Here is a 21,305-nt window from a genome sequence, read left to right on the forward strand (position 1 = left end):
AGAAAGTTGGTAAACATATCCCCACCGGATTCTGTTGTTATAGTAAATATGCTCATGGTGAAGTTTTGGACCCTCTGAAGCTTTACCGTGGTGATGACTGTGTTCCGCGCTTTGTGGATCATGTGGTTTCCGAGGCGAAAAGGTTATACAACATGTTTCCACAACTTGGTATGCAAGATCTAACCGATGAAGAACTTGATGGATATGAAAATTCCACCGACTGCCACATCTGTATGAGAGAATTTGGTGATGATGACATCAAGGTTAGGGATCACTGTCATTTTACTGGCAAGTTTCGTGGATCGGCACACATGGAATGTAATCTCCGTTACAAGGTGCCTAATTATATTCCGGTTGTCTTCCATAATCTGAGCGGATATGATTCACATCTATTTATCAAAGAGCTTGCGAAGAAGTATGGAGAAGGTGGTATGAGTGTAATCGCTGAAAATAAAGAGAAATATATCTCTTTCTCGACCGATGTTAAGGTTGGTGAATACACCGACAAAAATGGTGAGACCAAAGACAAAAAGATAAAGCTGAGATTCATCGATTCATTTAGATTTATGTCAAGAGGATTAGGTTCCTTAGCTGACAATCTATCCGATGATCAGTGTAAAAACCTTAGAAAATTCTTCAATGATGAGCAATTCAACATAATGAGAAGGAAGGGTGTATACCCATATGAGTATGTTGATTCATTCGATAGGTTTAATGAAACCAGGCTTCCTTCGAAAGATGACTTTTATAGCAAGTTGAACATGAATGGTATCAGCGATGCTGATTATGCGCATGCCCAGAAGGTGTGGAAGGACATGAAAGTTGAAAATATGGGCGTTTATCATGATATCTATCTCAAGACGGATGTTCTGCTTCTGAGTGATGTGTTTGAGACATTCAGAGAGACATGTTTGAGAAACTATAAACTAGATCCCGCTCATTTTTACACGGCCCCCGGATTAGCTTGGCAGGTATGCCTGAAAAAGACAGATGTTGAGCTGGATTTGTTGTCAGATATGGATATGTTACTGTTTGTGGAGATGGGTATTAGGGGCGGTCTCTGTCAGGCCGTTCACAGACACGCGAAGGCAAATAATCCATATATGGGTGATATGTATAATACTTCAGAAGATACAACCTATCTACAGTATCTTGATGCTAACAATCTGTATGGATGGGCCATGATACAGAAGATGCCCACCGGGGGGTTTGAGTGGGATGATTCCGGTAAATTTACACCCGAACTCATTTCAGAGTTGGCTGTGGAAAACGGTGAAAAGGGGTACATGCTTGAGGTTGATGTTAGATATCCACATAATCTTCATGACACACATAACGATCTTCCTTTCATGCCTGAGAGGAAGGTTATCAATGGTGTCGAGAAGCTGACACCGTGTCTTTCAGACAAGAGGAACTATGTGATTCATATCCGTGCGCTTGCTCAAGCTTTGAATCACGGTCTTGTTCTGGATAAGGTTCATAGGGTACTGAGGTTTGATCAGAGCGCATGGTTGAAACCTTACATCGACTTCAATACACAGCTGCGCACGGAGTCAAAGAATGACTTTGAAAAGGATTTCTTCAAGCTGATGAACAATTCTGTCTTTGGTAAGACAATGGAGAATCAGCGAAGACAGAAGGATATACGTTTGGCCACCAACCAAAAGAATTATGAGAAAATGGTGATGAAGCCAAACTTCAGGGGTGCAATCCATTTCTCGGAAACACTGATGGGGATAGAGATGTCCAAGATCAAGATCAAAATGAACAAACCGATCTATCTCGGCCCCACAATCCTCCATCTATCCAAGATGGTTATGTATGAGTTCCACCATGATTACATGAGACCGAAATATGGTGATGATGTGAAGCTTTGCTACATGGATACGGATTCATTCGTTTACCACATAAAAACAGACGACTTCTACAAAGATATCGCGAACGATGTGTCTGCGAGATTTGACACATCTGGGTATGATAAGGAAGATGGTAGACCTCTACCATTAGGTTTGAATAAAAAGATCATTGGGCTTATGAAGGATGAGTTGGGTGGTAAGGTGATGACTGAGTTCATCGCCCTAAGAGCTAAGACCTACGCATACAAACAGCTATGTGGTAAGGAGGGTAAGAGATGTAAGGGGGTGAAGAAATGTGTGGTGAGGGAGACCATAGGTTTCGATGACTATAAGAGATGCCTGTTTGAGGGTGAGAACATTTACAGAACCCAAATGACATTTCGATCGATTAAGCATGATGTTCACACAATAAAAACAAACAAACTGGCGCTCAATGCCGATGATGATAAACGCATAATTTTGGAAGATGGTATTACCACACTGGCAAGAGGACATTATAGACACACATAACACTATAAATTATAGGGCACGACAGATGAGGGTGGGGAGGGACCCATGGGACGGGGATGAGGGCCAGGGGGACGCGGCCGGGGGAGGGGGTTTTGGACAGATATTATAGAGCATGCCCGCTTATTTGACGTAAAGTGGTAAAGTGCACATGGATTTTATGGACTCTTCTATCGTTGATTTGACGTGGATGATCCATAATTTGACGTGGAGTGGCACAGAATATATTAATCGCTGTCCTAGGATCGGCATTTTCCTATCTCTCCTCTTTTGCATTTCCATAGACTATTTCGAAAAGACAAGATAAATATTCAAGCTTATCCATCGCATCACTAGTCTGTAACTGTTATAATTTATTCACGCATTGTAACTAACCAACTCAATATGGTCGTTCCTGACTAAAAATAAATGTAATTACTTGATACTTCATTGAAAAAGGAATGTGAAAAATTTCAATGTTGCGGTAGCACGAGCTAATTCACGCTGCACTCTAGCTTACCTGTAGATCATTTCACTTTGTTCCCATTGTCTATCTACCTGCGCAAAGCCAATACTCCGAGAGGATTGTGGACCAAAACACAAATTTAATCGTTCGGTACACGAAGCGCTGTATGCACCGGCGTTTTTGAAAATCAGAAAACCCAATACGTACAATTAGGAGGAACAATGTGGACACTGTAGAACAGCGCAGCAGTGACGGCACCCCATATGTCTCTATGGGGCATCCTAAAGGGTGCTATTAAATATATTTTACCCGCTTAAAATCTAGCACCCATAGCAGACTTACTTGACACCCCAAAAGGTGCTTAGATGCACTGTTATTTTAACTCTTAAAGGAGTCATACAGCACCCCTAAAACTTTCAGTGTACCTCAATGCTTGTCTATTCTATAGTACATGTTCCCTCATAGTGGCTGTTATTAGGACTTTTAAAAAGTCCTTTCGTGAGAGTGTATTATGCAAAATATCGTTTCTGTTTGTGTATGGATATGTATCCAACCTTAAATCTTGTCTACTTTATAAAGCAACGTTTTCCTCAGATTGGCCAGCATTAGCTGTTTATATTGTTTATATTGGTTAGGGTGATAAAGAGTATTATAACAGTTATGCGGAATATTGTGGCATAATGCGTTGGTCATGGCCTATCTTCAGGGAAAATATGTATTTGTTATGTAGCAATAAAGTATTACTACAATTATGGAATATTATGCGATATTACGTTAGTTATGGCCTACCTACAGAGAAAATATGTATTTGTTATGTAGTGATAGAGGGTATTCTAAGGGTAATAAGGAATATTATGCGATATTACGTTGTGCATGGAGGTCGGAAAATGAGGATCCATCTGTCGGGTCCATATGGTTTGAGTAATTCAATGAAAGTGTGTCGGCCTTTTTATGTCGATTCACACCTAGAAAACAGGAGAATATCATTTTAGCATAGTTGCTAATGTAAAGTCAGTTGACAGGTAATGATATCGATACAAAGATTTCAACAAATACAGAGAAAAAATACAAATTTCTTTCCTTCGGAAATATAATCGATACAACTGTTATTTTGTCCTAAACAATCAATCTGTTTCTCAAACAAGTCATGTTGTCTTTGCTTGAGAAGTAACAGGATCAACAGGTTCTTGTTTAATGTCGACTTTGGTCTCGATTGCAGGTTTTCGAAAATCTTTCGCCAAGTTGTCAATAATGCTTGACAAATACTCCGGCAATGCCTTAAACGGCGTCGCACTTGGAGTGAAAAAGTGATGACTTCTTCGCGCCAACAGACGCAGCGCTCTCCATTGAAAATTAGCCTGGTTAACTACTTTGTACTCGTCCTCAATGCCTGCTTCAGGATCAGCTTGTTCCACGGCTTCTTCAAAATATTGTTCCAATGTCGGCAAGAATTTTAATCGATTTTCAGCTTTGCAAGATTCCAAATTGTCTAAAATGGTGAAGAGATATAAAAAATCCTTCACTGTAGGGTCTCATGAAAAAAGTTATCATTGAACAAAGTAGTGCTTTGTGCACAGAGTACAAAACACACGTTAAAAAAAACTGAAAAACGAATGATTTATTTTAAAGCATAACAGTACTATAGAACAGACTAAACTTTGCTTTGGAAAATTAACATAATAATATCTGGAATATACCCAACCCCCCGTCCCTCTCTCTCTCTCTAACAAAAAATAAACACAATTTTCCGCGAAGAACTCCTAATATTTCGTGAGAATTAAACTTTATTTTTTTAAAAAAAGAAATTAAAAAATTCGCAATTAATTTTTCATGAATTTCGCGAGTAGCAAGTTACTTAATGATTTTAGTGGGTACAAATTTTCGCGAAACAGACAGAAAATATTGAGAAAATTAATTCCCTTAAGTTATCTAATAAGACAACCATAATTAATAATTACAGTGTATACTTTATTTATAGTTTTTACCATTTTACCATAATGCGAGGTCAAAAAGAAATTTCCACTTGGCACTACTTTATTGACCCGGAAAATATACATATTTTTAAGTCCAGCCTTATAATGTGGACATTTACAGCATTTACAATGAAGAAAAAAGTGTTATGAGTGTCAGGTATATATTGAGAACAGAACTTGATATTTTGATACGTATTAAGAACCTGAACAGTTAGCTATGCTACTTACCTGGATGAAGGTTCCATAACCGTGTCAACTCAGGAGTTCCCATATATATACGCTTGTTAGAAGTATTTAGGAAATCTTCTCCAATATTTCTCTTTCTTTTGCGTTCTTTTGATTTTTCATCAGTTTGTTTCTGTGTTGTTTTTGCAAAACTGGGACATCCATCATTTTTCCAGTTAATCCAATTTTCTTCACGATTAAGGATATGCTCTACAGTCTTAGCAAAATTATTTCCGTTGGGTGGTGTTTCCCTAATAATGGTATAAACACGTTCAGTTGTTTCCTTGATCCAAGTCAATTGAGTATCATTAAGCACTTGGTTGGCAACTCGAAACTTGACAAATCCAGTCAAATACTGGAAAATAATTAAAACTTGCATCAAAAAGTAACGTCGAAAGGTACTGTCATTCAATTGTAAATTTAAAAGTTTCTCATTTGTGAGATATTTTGCAAAGCAATTTTTGATATCTTCGATTTGTTTTTCTTTACTTTTTTTCACATTGTGCTCAATCTTGTGACTTTCAAACACTTTCAAAACCTAAAACAAAAAAAAAACAATAATTAAAAAAATTAAAAAACAAAAAATATTTATACACATACACAAATATTAATTATCGAATTCAAGTGTGTGAGGAATTTTTTATTAGAAGTATTTCTGAGCTGTTTTATTATTTTTTTCCTCCACAGCATTTTTTTTTTATTGATCCTTGAAGACGTTTTGAATTTACATTTTATTTTCAAAAGTTTCCTAAATGTACTGAAAACTCATTTAAATCTGGATAAATTGGGGGAGGGTATCAGATAAATACAGGGGTCTGTTAAAAAAGAAAGAGGATGTTGGTTTTTCATTTTTTTAAACATGTGGGATGTTAAAACATTAAAATGGGTGGCAAATTTGTCTGAATTTGGTGTTGTCACTCTATTTAAATTAGGCTATCAAGTGTACTAAATAGTAAGTTTGATAAGTGTCAAATTTTCTAACTGAATGGACAATAACACAAAATATTATAAAAAAAAGTTGCTTATCAAGTTTATAACCTTTGTCATTATTAATGAGTTTGGGTTCCCCTTTTAAGTAATATGCAAGGTTGACATTTGCAGCATAAGCCAGTCTGCCCTGATTATGTTCGTTCTATAAGTCTCATATAATATTAGACTGCTGTTCGTTTTTTAAGTAACAAATGATAATAGACTGTCATAGATAAACCAGCCTGGCCTAATTATGATCGTTCTAAAGTGCCAAATAATATTTTTAACTGCTGTACATAGCCGGCCTGTCCTAATTATGTTGCCCTCAGTATGTATTTTCTACCCTGATTATAAATGGGGCAAGCTGCCATATATAATCTGGGCAACGTTCGTTATCTGGGCAGAACATATTGAATTTCCAAAGCTGTAAAAAAAAGAGACAAGGATTTTAAATTATATATATGCATATACTTAAATTTATATGAACAGCTTTACCTCTGATATGTTTATTTTAAGGGTTCTCCAGCCTGAATTAGTATAACACTGTGTTGGTAATCGAAAAAATTCTTGTATGGACCAAAATTTAACATAAAGACTGTAATCTACAGGATTTGGTGTCAGCTCTCCATCCTCTGTATCCATGTTTTCTGCACCAATGTCATCAGAAAATTCAGATGGATTTTTCTTATAAATTGTTACATTTTCAGAATGGAAACTACTCATTAAATTTAATGCTGACTTTTCTTCTAAAGGAAACAGTTGTGCCAAGAACAGCTGTATTCGACCACAAAAGATTGTATTTTGGGATTTGGATAACCTTCGAAGAATATCATTACACATTCTTAACAAGTGATGTTTACCATTGCTAAAGAATGGTTCAGATGTCCAAATACTAACATTTTTTTCAACAAAGGCAAACATTTTTTCACAATGTTCCAGTGTTATAGTTTCAAAAATATCACTCAATAAAAGAATTGGTAGGTTATTTGTACAAAGTTTATGCTTGGTATGAAGAATAACAAATTCGATTAACTGCTCGAATTCAGAGATGATACTAAATGTCCCACTACCGTTTGTAATAGCTTCCTCGACGTTTGCAGTGCCGCCGTTGCTTAATGTATCATCATTGTTGGTTCGATTCTTTGACATTAATCCTTTAAGAACTTCACGGAAGGCTTGGTCCACAGCAGTCTTTTTATCTGTTTCACTTCCAGGGTGTGAGTTAAATATATGTTCGATCTCTTCTTTGACAGAATTGTTAGTTCGATTAGAAATACATGACACAATATCCTTTTGCATGGCCAGGAAAACGAAATGATCTGAATCCGCCATTTTGCGTCTAGCATTATAGAGCGCTTCTTCATATATGAAACCATATCAAGTTGGAACCTTGGTCAAAAACAATCCCTGTCACTTTAAATATCCGTCGCAAATATTTTGCCCTTAACTTATTCTCGACCCCAGAGGTCTTTGAGATAAACCTCGAAAGGCGACAAGCTAGCTACTCAAAAAATTTTGCTAAAAAGGGAATCCATGGTCGCAAATATTTTCAGCCCTCGTTTATATAAGCATGGTGAAAAATAAAGGTCGTCGCAATTGCAGTGATCATCTCTGAAATAGGACTTCACCATTTTTTGCAACCAAAAATCCGAGTTGGGGAGACGAATTTGAAGTGACACGGATTGTTCTTGACCTTCCTCTTGCCGCCTAATGGCTATGATTTTATTCACTAGGACTATCACCCTTTTGTAAGGTTTTTTATATTTTTAAAATAAGAGAAGACACGGCGAAAAATATTTTGACGTAGTCTCTTGTATGTATCAAAAAGGCAAACCCTGGGACGAGAGGGTGCATGACTATATATGATAAAGTGAACAGAAAACCCTTGATCCAATACTGAATTGGTGATTAAAGGCGGTGATACACGATCCGATTATTCAAATTCGATTAGTCGAATTCGATTAATTGGATCGTGTATCATGTAAAAATCGTATGCTTTTGGCATGCTCAGACTTGTCGAATTCGATTTTTAAAAAGTCGGACCGGTTCAACTTTTTCGATTAATCGACAGATTTTTAGCCAATCAAAATGTTAAAATCTGTACATCAAAAATATGAGTTTCTATACAAAAAATAAACATTAGTAGAGAAACTTTAAAAACATCATGTCGTCAAAAAAGGATAAAACAGAAATCAACGAGATTTTTATCAGTGAATGAAGCTTATTAACAGAAAAGTAACAAATAACACACTCCGTTTCTAACGTTTTTTTAAATTTTTAATTGTTGTAATAGTAACTGTAACTGCAGCGAGTTCAACTCTATCTTCACAAAGACATTTTTATCGAAAGGAAATTATCAAAAATCTGTTCAGTTTTATATTAATGTTCAATATAATTTCGATAAATCGAATTCGATTAATTGGATCGTTATCACCCCTTAAGAAATAATGTGTATGTCCCCCACACACTAAACTAAGTTTACATGCCTCCCGTTAACTTTATATCTTTAAGCCATCGTGCATATGGTGGCTTTCATAAAAGCCTGGCCAGTACTTGTCTCAGTTACCTTTTCTTTGCTGAATAGAACGCACAGACAGGTGAAAAAAAATGGAGAAAAGAAAAACAATTCGTTCCGAAGTTCAGTGTAAAAGTGCAACGTGTTTCCTGATAAAAAATTATATACCTTTGTTTTCGCCGGGTACCATTTTTTTAATTATCTTGTAATGGGCAAAAAGAACAAAGCGCACAAACATCCGTCGCTTGCAGATGCCAACGAAGTTATTCCAGAAGCGAAGCAGAGCAAAATGACTTCCAAAAACACATCTAATGGCAAAAAAAAGGAAAATGGTGGTAGTGGCAGTGGCGGTGGTGTTACAGGATTCCAACTGTTTATATTCTTTATTGCTTCTTCTTCGATAGGAATAAATATTGCTCTAATTTATGGCTTAATACCAATTCAAGGTAACTGAGCCCCTATTTTCTTATTGTAGCATTCACATCTAGTTAAGATATAACTAGCTAGACAAAGATAAGTTGCAAATGTTTAGCTACATTGTTAATTGCTGCAAGTTGCCAGGAAAAACCACATTATTAAAGTACCAAACGTATTTCAATTAAAAAATGTTGTGATGTTTGTAAAGGAATAATTAAAATGAATGAGTGAGGAGGCTAGAGGGCTAGAGAAAACACACAATATGCACTCTCCTCCGCTTGCACTAAAAATAAAGACATTCTTTTCCAGTCGACACCTATCCAAAACTTCTTGGACAACTTTTTGTTGTTTCCTTTTGTCTCTTTTTTACAACTTCTCATTGTTTCTTTTTGTCTCTTTTTTACAACTTCTCGTTGTTTCTTTTTTTTTTTTTACACTTCTCGTTTTTTCTTTTCTCTCTCTTATATTTTACAAATTACAATTGTTGTTTCAACAACTAAAAAAGGGAATCAGAGTGAAACAGGCAAATTATTTTCACTACTGGACAAAAACTTTGAAGATTCATGGCACCAAATTAAGCAATGCAAGGAAACCGTGTAGCTAAAGCATTTGGACTGGATTCTAGGTGCTGAAAATTTGTATCCATGTTGATCCAAGAAGGTTATCACTGGTATAGCACGTCAGTAGTGATGAGTGTAAAAAGGAAAATAAGAATTAAGTATATTAAGAAGCAATATTATAAGTGGATGGGTGGTAAAATTTGTTTAATTTTCCAAAGAAATCCTGTCAACTTAGGTCGGAGGTCAATATGATATGAAATCCTGAATATATATGCTGCAAGCGAGAGAAGACTTTGTGTCCTGGCTAATTGATTCAACACCCAATGCAGGTAGACAAAGCACCAAGCACCTGTATTGAAGTTAAACGTGTTTATACATATTTTAGCTTACTTCACCAGCTAATAACCCACTGGAAACTGTAATAATATAAATATAGCTCTATTTCAGTATGCATGTGCATCCTGATAGTCAAGAAAAGAAGGATGCTACTTTGTAGATTATTAGAAATGGGAGGGTAATTATTACGCCATATCCCAAAACTTTGTTTTTCTGCCCAGCGCAATTGACTTAAATTTCCTTTGTTGTGATTTCATAAAAGCTATGGTTCCATCTTTAAAAGTAAAAAGAATTGTTAGTTCCTAACTGCCTCGTTCCAGCTTTTTCACAATTTATTGAGCGTAACAATTAGCCGCAAAATTTATTAATTATTACGCCGTTAGGGAAAATTATTATGATGTAAAATTACGCCATATACCAACAACTGCAGAGTATGTGAATAATACAACTAAGCTCTGAAAAGGAAGCAAGAACTTTCTTATAAATAATTTACATCAATAACGTTTTACAACGGGTACTAAAAGGTTGTATATCGCAGAAGTGGCTGATGACATGCTTCGAAAATGCTGGTCACAGGCACAGTTTTACATGAAGCAAAACTATACAGGAGACTCAATTGTTAGAGTCTTCACAGAACATCTCTCCTCACAAAACTGAGGGCAGGGTTGACTTTTGCCTGCTGTGTCGTGTGAGAGAAAGAACTTCCGGACTTCTTTTTGATACGATATACAATTATTGTTATACGGCACCACAGTATTTCTGAAGCCTGAATAGTTTTAGTTAGTGATACCATCACCATAGTCATAAGAAAAAGACTTTTCTTAGGCTGTAGTTTAAAAGAACATAAGTATTCAGAAGATGTTAGCTACTTATTGTTTTCATTTAAAAAGTAAAAAACGTGTTTTCCAATGTATAAGCAAGTTGATAAAGGACACTGAAATAAGTTTAACCTTACAACATGGCCTAAAATAATTGTCTAAATCAGTTGGTAACTTGGATTGAACCTTGACATCGGAGCGTAAAACTTCTCCGCCATATCAACATGACACTGATATCTGAAATAAATGACGGACTCTAAAAGCTATAATGTTAAAGAACAAAGTGTGTTAACAATAAGCATATTCCAATCGTATTCGCTTTTATTCCGATGGAATAAAAGCAAAAGTTACTAAGGCATGATAGAAGCTTGTTATCAGCGGAAAAAATGTAATGATAATTTAGAGCATTATTCACAGTTATCAGTTGAATACTTGAGTTTGTATATTATATATTTAATTAACAATTATGAAGTATAAATGGGCATAGAGCTAGCTACAGCTGAATTCCATTTTTTGTAAACTTGGGGGTAATATTTAACCTGATAACCATTCGGCGTAATAATTACCCTCCCTCACTATATATGGTTTAAATATTTGTTGTAAAAATTAGCTATATATATATACTAGTCGTTAGCTTGTGGAAAATCCAGGGGTTCGCCCGTCCTTTTTATACTGCATTGCATGCCTCTCACTATTGCGCAGCTAAGCTACCTTTTTGCGTGACAGACAGACAGATTATACAGGTATTATAATATAGATATAGATATATATATATATATGTCTGCGTACACACTATGCAACACCTTTTTCTGTTCCACTTCTATGGACCCATTTTGACAGCTTTTAAGCAGACCACAGCATTATAACAAAACGTGTGGCTTGTAGCAAACGTGCATCTTGTTGTTTTTAAAATGAAGTTTAGCAATATTTTCTCTAAGAAACAATGATCTATTATGAAATTAATTATTCTTGTGAGTTGCACGTAGGCAGAAGTTTATATTTGTGCTGTATTGTATGTGTTTCGTCCACTACTGTGAACATTGTTAAGAAAAAGTTTTTTGACTAATTGCATAGATAGCTATGTATAATATTAGGTCAAGAACACTTTTACAATACCATCTGCAACTGGTACCTATGGTTGCTGCATTGCAACAACAAACATTGTAACTTTTCTGAACTGCGAGCAACACTGCACAAACAAATTTTAAAGATTTTTTAGACCTAACACTTAACAACAACAAAAAATATGTTTTGGAAGTAAAAGGATTTCCAATTAAAATGGAGCCCAATTAAAATTAATTCACTATAGAAAAGGCTAATATGTTGTTCTTTTTCGTGTTGTAAATATTATATGTTTAATAATGCTAAACTAAGTGAATCATTTTTTTTTTCACTCAGGATGCACTGGACCAGCTGGCAAACAAGGAGAAACAGGTATCACATGAAAATATTTTTAAAATTAAAAATCTGTGCTCGTTTTGGTTATTTACAATTTGGGGCAATGTGGTAACATAAAATTAAAGTCAATATTTTTTTTTTTTTTGTTTGTCTTTTTGTTAAAATCCAACTCTTTATTCTAGGACCTGCTGGTCCCCCTGGTGCAACAGGTATACCTGGTAAGATTTTTGTAATATATTTTGCTTACTGTACACTTAATGCAGATCGAGTGTTCTAAATTACAACACAGAGATTCTTAATTAGTTTATCTTTAAATGTTTTAGGACCTAATGGACCTCCAGGTGAAGAAGGCCCAAGAGGTATGATATCTGATTATTAGTTTCAAGATTTTTACAGAGACTTAAAATAATCTGGGAAAAACAAGATTCCTTCTGAATTCCTTTTATTATTTAAGAGTTATTTTTATTATAACCACTTTCTTTCATACATGTAGATAGATTGGATCTTATCTGTGTAGTGGATAAAAGGGATAAAAAAAGATTCTTTTCATAACTGGATTGACCTGTTATTCAATATTCCTAATATTTTAGGATATAATAAAAAGGTACTCTACATTGTTACTGTAATAGTGTCATTTTTTTCAATCACTTTTTTGTTTTATTTTAGGATTTCCAGGAGCTCCAGGAGAGCAGGGTGTACAGGGTGAACAAGGTATTTATGTTCAGTATGACAATAATTATGCAAACGAACAAGTTTGTTTGATTTTTACTTTTTATAAATGCTCCTAGAGTAATGTGAAAACATGTAGAATTTAAGCCTTTTTAATAATGACTTAATATGACATTATTTTACACCTTGTAGGTCCACCTGGAAAAGATGGTGTAAATGGCCCTGCTGGACCACAAGGTACTGTTTAGTTTCATTTTCTGATACAATATTTTTTAACTTTATATTTATATTATTTTGGAAAACAGGACCAACAAAGCCAGGAAAACCATTTTTTTAAAAATAACTTATAGCTTCAAAAAATATATTTTTTTTTCATTCTCCCTTTTAACTTCAAAGCCAATCCATTGGCCTTGAAATACACCAAAGCACCATCTCTATATTTACGTTCAATTTTGTTCACATACTCAAGACATAACAACATTTATGTGTTATATAGCTCAGTATGTATTTTTATTGCAGGCACACATTCTGTTTTAGATTCTGCAACAAAAAGCAGACTTATTAAATATGATATCGATATCTAAAATGTGTTAAAATTATTGTTATATTTGAGTTTCTATGTGATTTTTAAAAACATACATGTACGTGTGATCTGGAGACTTATTTGGGTTTTAAATCGAAAAGGTCATTTATATACCCTACACAGCTCCTGCTAACATTATTTTCTTATTTGAATCTCTAAGTGCATGTTTTTTTATAAACATATCATTATACGCAAACGCATGCTGAAATAGGGATATGTTTGAAGCATATGATCATATTACTCACCATTACTCAGCATTGGTGAAGGTTTCTATTGTTTTTTATATGTAATTTAACTAGAAACAGGCGGGTTTTCACCTTATACACTACTATTAGTTACTGTTAGTTTGTTTCACCAATAAATGTTATACAAGTATTGTTTTTCATAACGGGCTAATTTCACGCCACATTCAGTTCAAAAAAATTTAGGAGAAAAAAATCTTAAGCATGGGTATTGGTAATTTCTACTTTTTTTTTACTTTTCTTGACTGTTGGAAAGCATCGAAAGGCTGCATATTTCTGTTTGTTAACATTATTGTCTAGCAAGTGATGTTCAGATTTACCATTTTTGAAATATTATCTGGAAATTTCTCTTACTCTTTATTTTTTTATAAAATGTGTTTTACAGGTCACCCAGGCGACACAGGGCCACCAGGAGCACAAGGTATACTACTTTAGCTAGCATGTGCAGAGTTTAGTTTCGCTGCTTGCTGGGATTGTATTATTACCAAGTACTGACAAAAGTTTGAGTATTGCACTTATTTTTATCAGGTGACATTGGACCGCAAGGAATAGAAGGTAATATGGTTACTTTATTGTGATAAATATTAGCGGGGATTAAATTTCGCAGGTAACCCATCCGAGAAAGTTGAGCATTTCGCGGGGACTTCTTTTCGCGGATGAGCCATTTTCTAATATCTGGCAGGGAATTAATTTCGCGTTTCGACATTTTTAACTTATTTTTTAAACTGACAAAATTAGCTCTCGTGACAAACAGCCAAATCTATTGTCGAAAAATCTCCTCAAACAATGAATTTTACAAAGACGATCGTGACATCAGAACAATGTTTTTGAATGCTCAAAAATCAAAATCAACCAGCTGGAAAACCCAAGCCAGGCAAAAAAGTAGATACTTAAGCGATGAGTAGAGGTACTTTATTTTGAAATATAGAATAGATTATCTCTTAATTTTTACTCGTTCTTTTTGGGAAAACGGGGAGGTGACAAAGGAAGTAGGAACACTTTTGGAAGTAGAGACGACAAATTTTGGTGGATGACTACTTCCCAGATTTTTGCAGGGACTTAATTTCGCGTATTGGGTCAAATTCCGCGAAATCCGCGAAATTAACCCCCCGCGAAGATTTATCCCAATAAAGTACGCATCAATTATTCTGTGCAATTTTTTTGAAATAATGTTTACTCGTGTTTCTTTTAAATTTCTGTTTATACTTTTTGTTTTAGGACCAGCAGGACCAAAAGGGGATAAAGGTAACGATTTTTCGCGTAGTTCTTTGTTATATTTATTATTGACCATAACATACTGTTATTCTTACTTTCAGGAGATTCTGGTCCACAAGGCCCACAAGGTAAGTAAAGTTATTTGGATTAACCTTAAAGCTGTCGAGTTTTCTTGAAAAGTAAAAAAAATGAATTTAGAACGGACATAAAAAGGATCGGACCCTAATACTTTCAAAAAATCACTTAGCTTTTTATTTGCACACTTTTGCTATTTCTGTAATTGAGGATTATGCTTTATAGGACCTGTAGGACCTGAAGGTCAACAAGGACCAATTGGACCTGAAGGTCAACAAGGACCAGTTGGGCCTGAAGGTACTTCTATATGTGATAATAGTTTTTAACCACATTTAGGAATGTATTATTTGTTTAAAACGTATTTGTATTTTTTTTCACAGGTGCACCTGGATCACAAGGACCAGCTGGAAGTCCTGGGCCTGAAGGACCAGTGGGGCAGCCAGGACCTGAAGGACCACGAGGTATATTTAACAATTTCTATTTCTGTAGAAAAAGGTGTTGTTTAAGCTTTTGTTTCTTTTTTACCTGTAAATATTATGGTAAATATGCTTCTTTTTTTACTTTAAATCTATTGTGCGAATTTTCTGGTGTTATTCTTATCATTCTGCCATGTTTTCTCAAAACCTGCTCTGTAAATCTTGTTGACACTTTTCAACGTTTTTGCTGATCTTTTTAGAAACGTTTTATAGTAAAATGAACTGATAATTTAAGACATTTTACCAGTTGGCTATTTGGTTGGTTTCTTATGAGAAAAACCCGTGTATTTAAGCACATCTTTTTCTTGTCTTCGAAGAGAAGATGTAAAAAAATATTAAGGTTTTTCCATAATTAAAGTTGCCTTGTTTTTATTTATTTACTGTTTTTGTAGGGTCACAAGGTCAGCCCGAACGTTCTTGATCTTATAATGGTAAGTATACAGAGAACTTTAAATAAGGTTGCCACAGAACCTGGAGAACCTGAAAAAAACTTTAATTTTTTTAAAAAAAAGTCAGGAATGTTTAAAAAACGTGAAGTCAGATAATAATTTTGAAACAATTAATCTTCGTTAAAGTGGTGTGAATACCATTGTCAACAATCAGGTTTCTAGACTTGAGCGAAGTTATTTTTATTTTGATATATAATTTTATTTTTGTGAAATCCTGAGGCAACGTCAGGGAATTTGTGTGATCTTAATTTTAGAGGACGGTTATGCCTCGAAAAGTTGTCATGCTTGAAAGAAGGGCTGCTTCAAAACATAAAGGGGTGGAAGGTCGACGACTGTTAAATTTACGTTTCTTAACGCGCTGCACTGCTCGGTGTATATCTTTTATGAGAAGACACGTTTTTTGCATTGACTGGATTTACAGGGCGCCTAACGTGCGATAAGTAAAAAAAGTATACATAAAAAAGATAAGTAAAAAAAGTATATATACAATAGAAATCAAAAATCAAAAAAACTAGGTTGTAAATGGATGTATATGCCAAAGAATATTACCCGCTAATATTCGAACATCTTTTGGTCATAGATTTTCGCAGTTTGTTTGTAGGCTACCTTTAGGGAAGAAAAAATTGCGCAAGAAAAGATGTCGTGATTCATGAATTGCAAAACTAAAGATTAAGAATTAATGATACGATCATAAAATTGCGGAATTAAAGGAAGAATTTTTTTTCATCTTGAAGATTAAGATTTGTGTCTTTAAAAATTTCTCTTGATGCAAATAATTGCGCGAAAATAAGACTTTTTGCGCCCTTTAATTATCGCACTTGGTCAAGTGCGCGAAAATAAAAGAACACGAAAAGGTAGCACAACGACAAAAACAACTGGTCTTTTAAATCGACAACTTTGGATTGCGAATTTTTTTAATTTTTTTTTTGGAATTGCGGATGAAAAGGTGGTGAATTTTGACTAAATTTACAATCTGTAATTCCGCAATCTTTTCTTTTTTTTTAAATTTCTTTCCTTAAGATAGCATGAAAGCATAGCGTCAAGTAATATTTGAATACATCCTATTTTTTAGATTGTCTACGCTACGTTTTTGGTTGTGTTTTTACAATGCAGTTATTATATAGATAACATGAATTGTTATAACTTGTTTTAAATTAAATTTTTAGCAAATTCAGATGTCCCTTTATGATTTTTAAATTCCCCTTCAATCAATCGTTGTCTTTAGATATGCAACCTAATGATTTTATCTTTGCAAGCATCTACCATTAGAGAATTTTTAACAGCTTACTACTCCTCATAGTACTGTATTTTGATAATAGAGTTTAATTTTTCTATGATTTTATATTTTATTACTGAGATAGGTACATTTTATAACTTTGTAAGGAGATGGTATTTAAGTAAAAATAAACAATTTTAAAACACGATGCTTGTTATTTACAAAGTTTCAGAAAAGGAATTAGCTGAATGAAATTTTTTGTTTTTCTCTGAAAATGGTTCTGTATAATAATTCTCGTAGTAGTTGCGAGGCTGTGAGATAGTAGCAAGTATATGTTAGTTTGTTATTCTTGGTGTTTTTCAGAACAATTTAATGCGCGAAAAGAACATTTTAAAGAAATGAGGATGAAGTTAAAAAGAAGTGACATCTCGATTAAGAGATTATATTAATTACGTCATGACTGTTACCAATAATTATTAGTACTTATTACAACCCCGTGCCCAGGGATTTTTGCCTTTTTGACATCAAGGCTAGCGGCCCTGGCATAGGTAATAAACCCTGGGGACGAGGATGTACTTATTACAGCGTTTTTGATACAGGCTGACGATTAGAACAGTTACCTTTGCAAATACCAGCTGAAGAAGTTATTCTTACGGTGACGAGATTAATTTCTCGATTTTTGGTTATTTAAGGTCTTTTGAAAAAAAAGTTAAACCAAAACCCGGAGGAGACAAATTTTATGAGCGTTTCGTATTATAATTTTTTAAATCGACATTCGTTGAATGACATTCCACGGTCTACCAAGATGTAACTTTATAATAGCTGTACAAATCTTTTAAAGCTTTTTAAGATAGTTATTTTAGGCAAGCATTTAGCAAAAGCACCTAAAACTAGATGTCAAGTGGTCTTTCGTTATTTTGCTGTGACCTTTCTTGTGTTGACACTCGTAGGCCACAGTGTCTTTCTGTAATTGTTAAAACCTCTTTTTCCCAAAACTTCTCTATTCGGTCTGTGGTTTTTTGAACATATGACTTGATATGCTTTTCCAAATTGAGTCAAAGTTGACATACTTGTACTACGTCATAAATGTGAGAGGAACAAAACGGCAGCAATTAGTTTTTGCTTATGTGACTTCATCAGAGGCTTGAAATTTGACCAATTTTAAAAGGCGTATGGGACTTAAAAATTTGCGTGGCATGGCAAAATAAAGAGTCATTGAAGGGAGGGTGGAGTTTCTTCCTTAACATTAAAAACCCTTATAAAGCACAGTTGACATCAGCTGTATCAAAAGCGGAGGATATTTGATTAACTTTAAAGCTTACTTTTTATGGAAACACTAAACCTATGCGATCGCATGGATGTGATAAGTAAGGAGTATAGTAATACCTAAACCGAGGGTCATCTTTTAGCAGACACTTTACAACGGCTCTGCACAAACAAATGAAACTTTCTAGAATAAAAGTTGGCAAATTTACAATATACTGTATTTAAGCTCTTTTTCTCCCAGACAAGCCTCACGCCTCAACTGGTCAATATCACATTACCCTAACACCTTAATACAGATTTTTGAAGCAATATAAGTCAACTTGGATACGTATGGATATAAACGACTAACACATTTACGATACATACGCACGATGTGCACGATGTGTAGTCCTGTAGAAAAATAGGTTCAACCCGGAAATAATTAGTATATAGACATATTATATATCAATGAAAAGCTTAGTTAGAAAAATAATTAAAGATAATAAATATCTGAAATGGAAGCAATGCTTGAAGAAAGAATACAGGTCAGCTGGAAAGATACAGGTCAGCTGGATCAAGTAGGTGTAATTACGAAGATATGGTTATGTCAAGTTGTTCAAACATTAATCCATCTATCCTGCCACCATCGCCAAGGGCAGCATTCTATCATGGTTTTAGAGTCTACCATCAAATGCAGATTTGGTAACACCTCGTGGATACAGATTTTGAGCCATTAAATTGGGGATGGGAGATGAAGAACAAAGCATTTGTACCCATCATGACAGATAGAGAGCCTGGTCCACAAGATCTATATATATATATATATATAAGTATTTTGCGAAAACTAAATTTCGTGAATTTGCGAAGAAAGAATTTGTTGTTAATATTTCTTCTCTCTTTTTATTCTGTTTCAAAGATTTTTTTGTAAGAGACGTAACATAAAGATTATACTGAAGTAGAAATTCATGTATCTGTTTTAATGCTAAACGTAAACAAATAGGTAAATAACGGTTTACGAAATCGTTTTTGGAATGAAGAAAAAATCCATGTTTCGCGACAATTATTTTTAGCAAATTTTCCGAATGGCAAATTCCGAAATAATATTCTCGGGGACTAATTTTCGTAAAAAATAGCGAATTCCTTTGGGGTCTTATTTTAAATGAAAACAGTCAAATTTTCCATTCAAAGGCATTGCGATCGCAAACGCATAATCTTAATTGTAGAAATAAGTTAGATTTTACATAAAAAACATGTTCTGTAAAAAATTTTCTTTTCAGCAGGGCTCTCAATAGCAAATAGGTTTTTCACGACTGGATTTGTAGTTTTTTTAATCAAATACAATTGTATATTGTATGATTGTGTTATAGCCACCATACAACGAAACAAACTGTATAAAAGATATTTATCGCGAATAGCTAGAGCGCTTGTTTCACGATATCAATCCGTTGCTTTATATCAATGAAGACAAAGTGAACAGATTAACTGTTAAATAATGAAAGCTTAGTTACAAAAACGTTGTTTAAAATTACATCAATATAACTGCAATGTGACAACATATTATAATATCATATGTCATATAACCTAATTAAATAATGAAAATATCATCATTTTTTAATTTCTTTAGTCACAAATGTTTTTGTGGGAAAATATGAAATATGATTTTTCTTGTACCTTAATTTTGAAAATTTGGAATTTTGCTCCACACATAATCTCTTCACTAACAAAATAATTTTCTGATTGTTTCAAAATAATACAATTAGCTAAACAAACTTAGATTCGTGGAATCAGTAAACCTGAATACATTAATATATAGTCCATGTCAACATTTTCATAGATTTTTTCTCGTTGGCATCGATATTAAGACTAGATTCAACAGATACATGAGGACAACCATGAAAGGTTAATATAGTCAGCCTTTCACAGTTTTGACTCAAAGATTTTATTCCCACATCTGTTACCTCCTGACAGTTGCTAACTTGAAGTTCTCTTAAATTATTCTTACAATAGCCTGTGGCTAAACTAATAAGACCTTTGTCTGTGACTTTAGTTCTGGATAGATTTATGCATTTTAGAGAAGATGAATGAGACAATGTTATAACACTTTTATCTGTAATTAATGGACATCCACCCAAGTTTAACTCTGACAGAAAGTTACTTTTTGCCAACACTGTGATGGGTCTGTCATCAACTAAAACACATCGTCTTAAATATACAATATGTAAATACTTTAGACTTTTAAACAGTTTTAACAAACCAAGACTTGATATGTTAGTTCTTTTACCACTAATTGAATTTAAGTCGAGTTTTGACAATTTAGGGCATCTTTCGAGCTGAACTAAGCCATTATCAGAAATATCACTTTCAGTTAAGTCCAACTCAGTGACACCTTGATGCACTAAAAACCCAACATTGTTATCACGCAGTAATCCTCTTTTTGACATCAAGTATAACAAGTTGTTTTTAATGTTAATGGGAAGAAAATATAATTGAGACGCATATAAATCTGTATTGACCAAAACCACTTCAGTTGATAATTTGACCAAGGACCTCAGCCCTGATGATTCCATATCACTTGCTTTCTTTCAATTCTCTAAAGGTATCAACAACAAATGAAAACGAAGTAAAGGCACTAGATTACTTATAACTGTTCTATTAATCAAAATGTATTTTCACGTTGAAGTGCATTGTAACAGTAATTAATAATATTTATTACTCATTTTATTTCAAAACAGAAAAAGAAATTGTAAATAATCTTTAACACTAAATTTTCTCACCAAATTAGTGTTAAAGTTAAACCTCATTTTGTTTTTACTTATGAATGTGAATGACAATATAGGTAAAAAGTCAACAAACAAGGCACAGTGTTTACTGTGCCTTGTTTCAAAACTGATATAAACTTCCTAGAAAGCAAATTATAAAAAATGGACAAAAGTGCTAGCTATATGTGAAAAGAGAGTAATCCTGAAAAAGCCATGTTGTCATGGTAGAAGAGGCATATATTTTAACATTGTTGTTGCTAGGGGTAACTATAGCTAGCTCTAGTTTTCCTTTTTTTAAAATTTTTTTTGGCTAGCAAAAACAGCGGAGGGAGGAGAGGAATCAACTAATTAACTATC

General features: G+C 34.1%; 3 protein-coding genes across 3 annotated transcripts; 1 reads left to right on the forward strand and 2 right to left on the reverse strand.

Annotated features, from left to right (window-relative positions):
- Positions 1-3,861: 3,861 nt before the first annotated feature.
- On the reverse strand, positions 3,862-7,361 carry LOC130644277 (THO complex subunit 1-like). The gene is made up of 3 exons (XM_057449814.1): positions 6,471-7,361; positions 5,010-5,544; positions 3,862-4,297 (listed from the first exon to the last, which is right to left on the reverse strand). Exons 1-3 carry the CDS (start codon positions 7,305-7,307, stop codon positions 3,954-3,956), a joined length of 1,716 nt encoding a protein of 571 aa, XP_057305797.1. The 5' UTR covers positions 7,308-7,361; the 3' UTR covers positions 3,862-3,953.
- Positions 7,362-8,570: 1,209 nt separating this feature from the next.
- LOC130644279 (collagen alpha-1(IX) chain-like) lies at positions 8,571-17,091 on the forward strand. The gene is made up of 14 exons (XM_057449818.1): positions 8,571-8,936; positions 12,020-12,055; positions 12,202-12,237; positions 12,343-12,378; positions 12,686-12,730; positions 12,881-12,925; positions 13,899-13,934; positions 14,042-14,068; positions 14,732-14,758; positions 14,830-14,856; positions 15,029-15,100; positions 15,184-15,264; positions 15,672-15,710; positions 16,801-17,091. Exons 1-13 carry the CDS (start codon positions 8,699-8,701, stop codon positions 15,698-15,700), a joined length of 735 nt encoding a protein of 244 aa, XP_057305801.1. The 5' UTR covers positions 8,571-8,698; the 3' UTR covers positions 15,701-15,710; positions 16,801-17,091.
- A 2,811-nt stretch (positions 17,092-19,902) lies between these two features.
- LOC130644278 (protein AMN1 homolog) lies at positions 19,903-20,802 on the reverse strand. The gene has a single exon (XM_057449817.1). It carries the CDS (start codon positions 20,754-20,756, stop codon positions 19,992-19,994), a length of 765 nt encoding a protein of 254 aa, XP_057305800.1. The 5' UTR covers positions 20,757-20,802; the 3' UTR covers positions 19,903-19,991.
- Positions 20,803-21,305: the final 503 nt, after the last annotated feature.

Source organism: Hydractinia symbiolongicarpus, chromosome 5 (genome assembly GCF_029227915.1).
Source record: "Hydractinia symbiolongicarpus strain clone_291-10 chromosome 5, HSymV2.1, whole genome shotgun sequence".
NCBI lineage: Eukaryota > Metazoa > Cnidaria > Hydrozoa > Anthoathecata > Hydractiniidae > Hydractinia > Hydractinia symbiolongicarpus.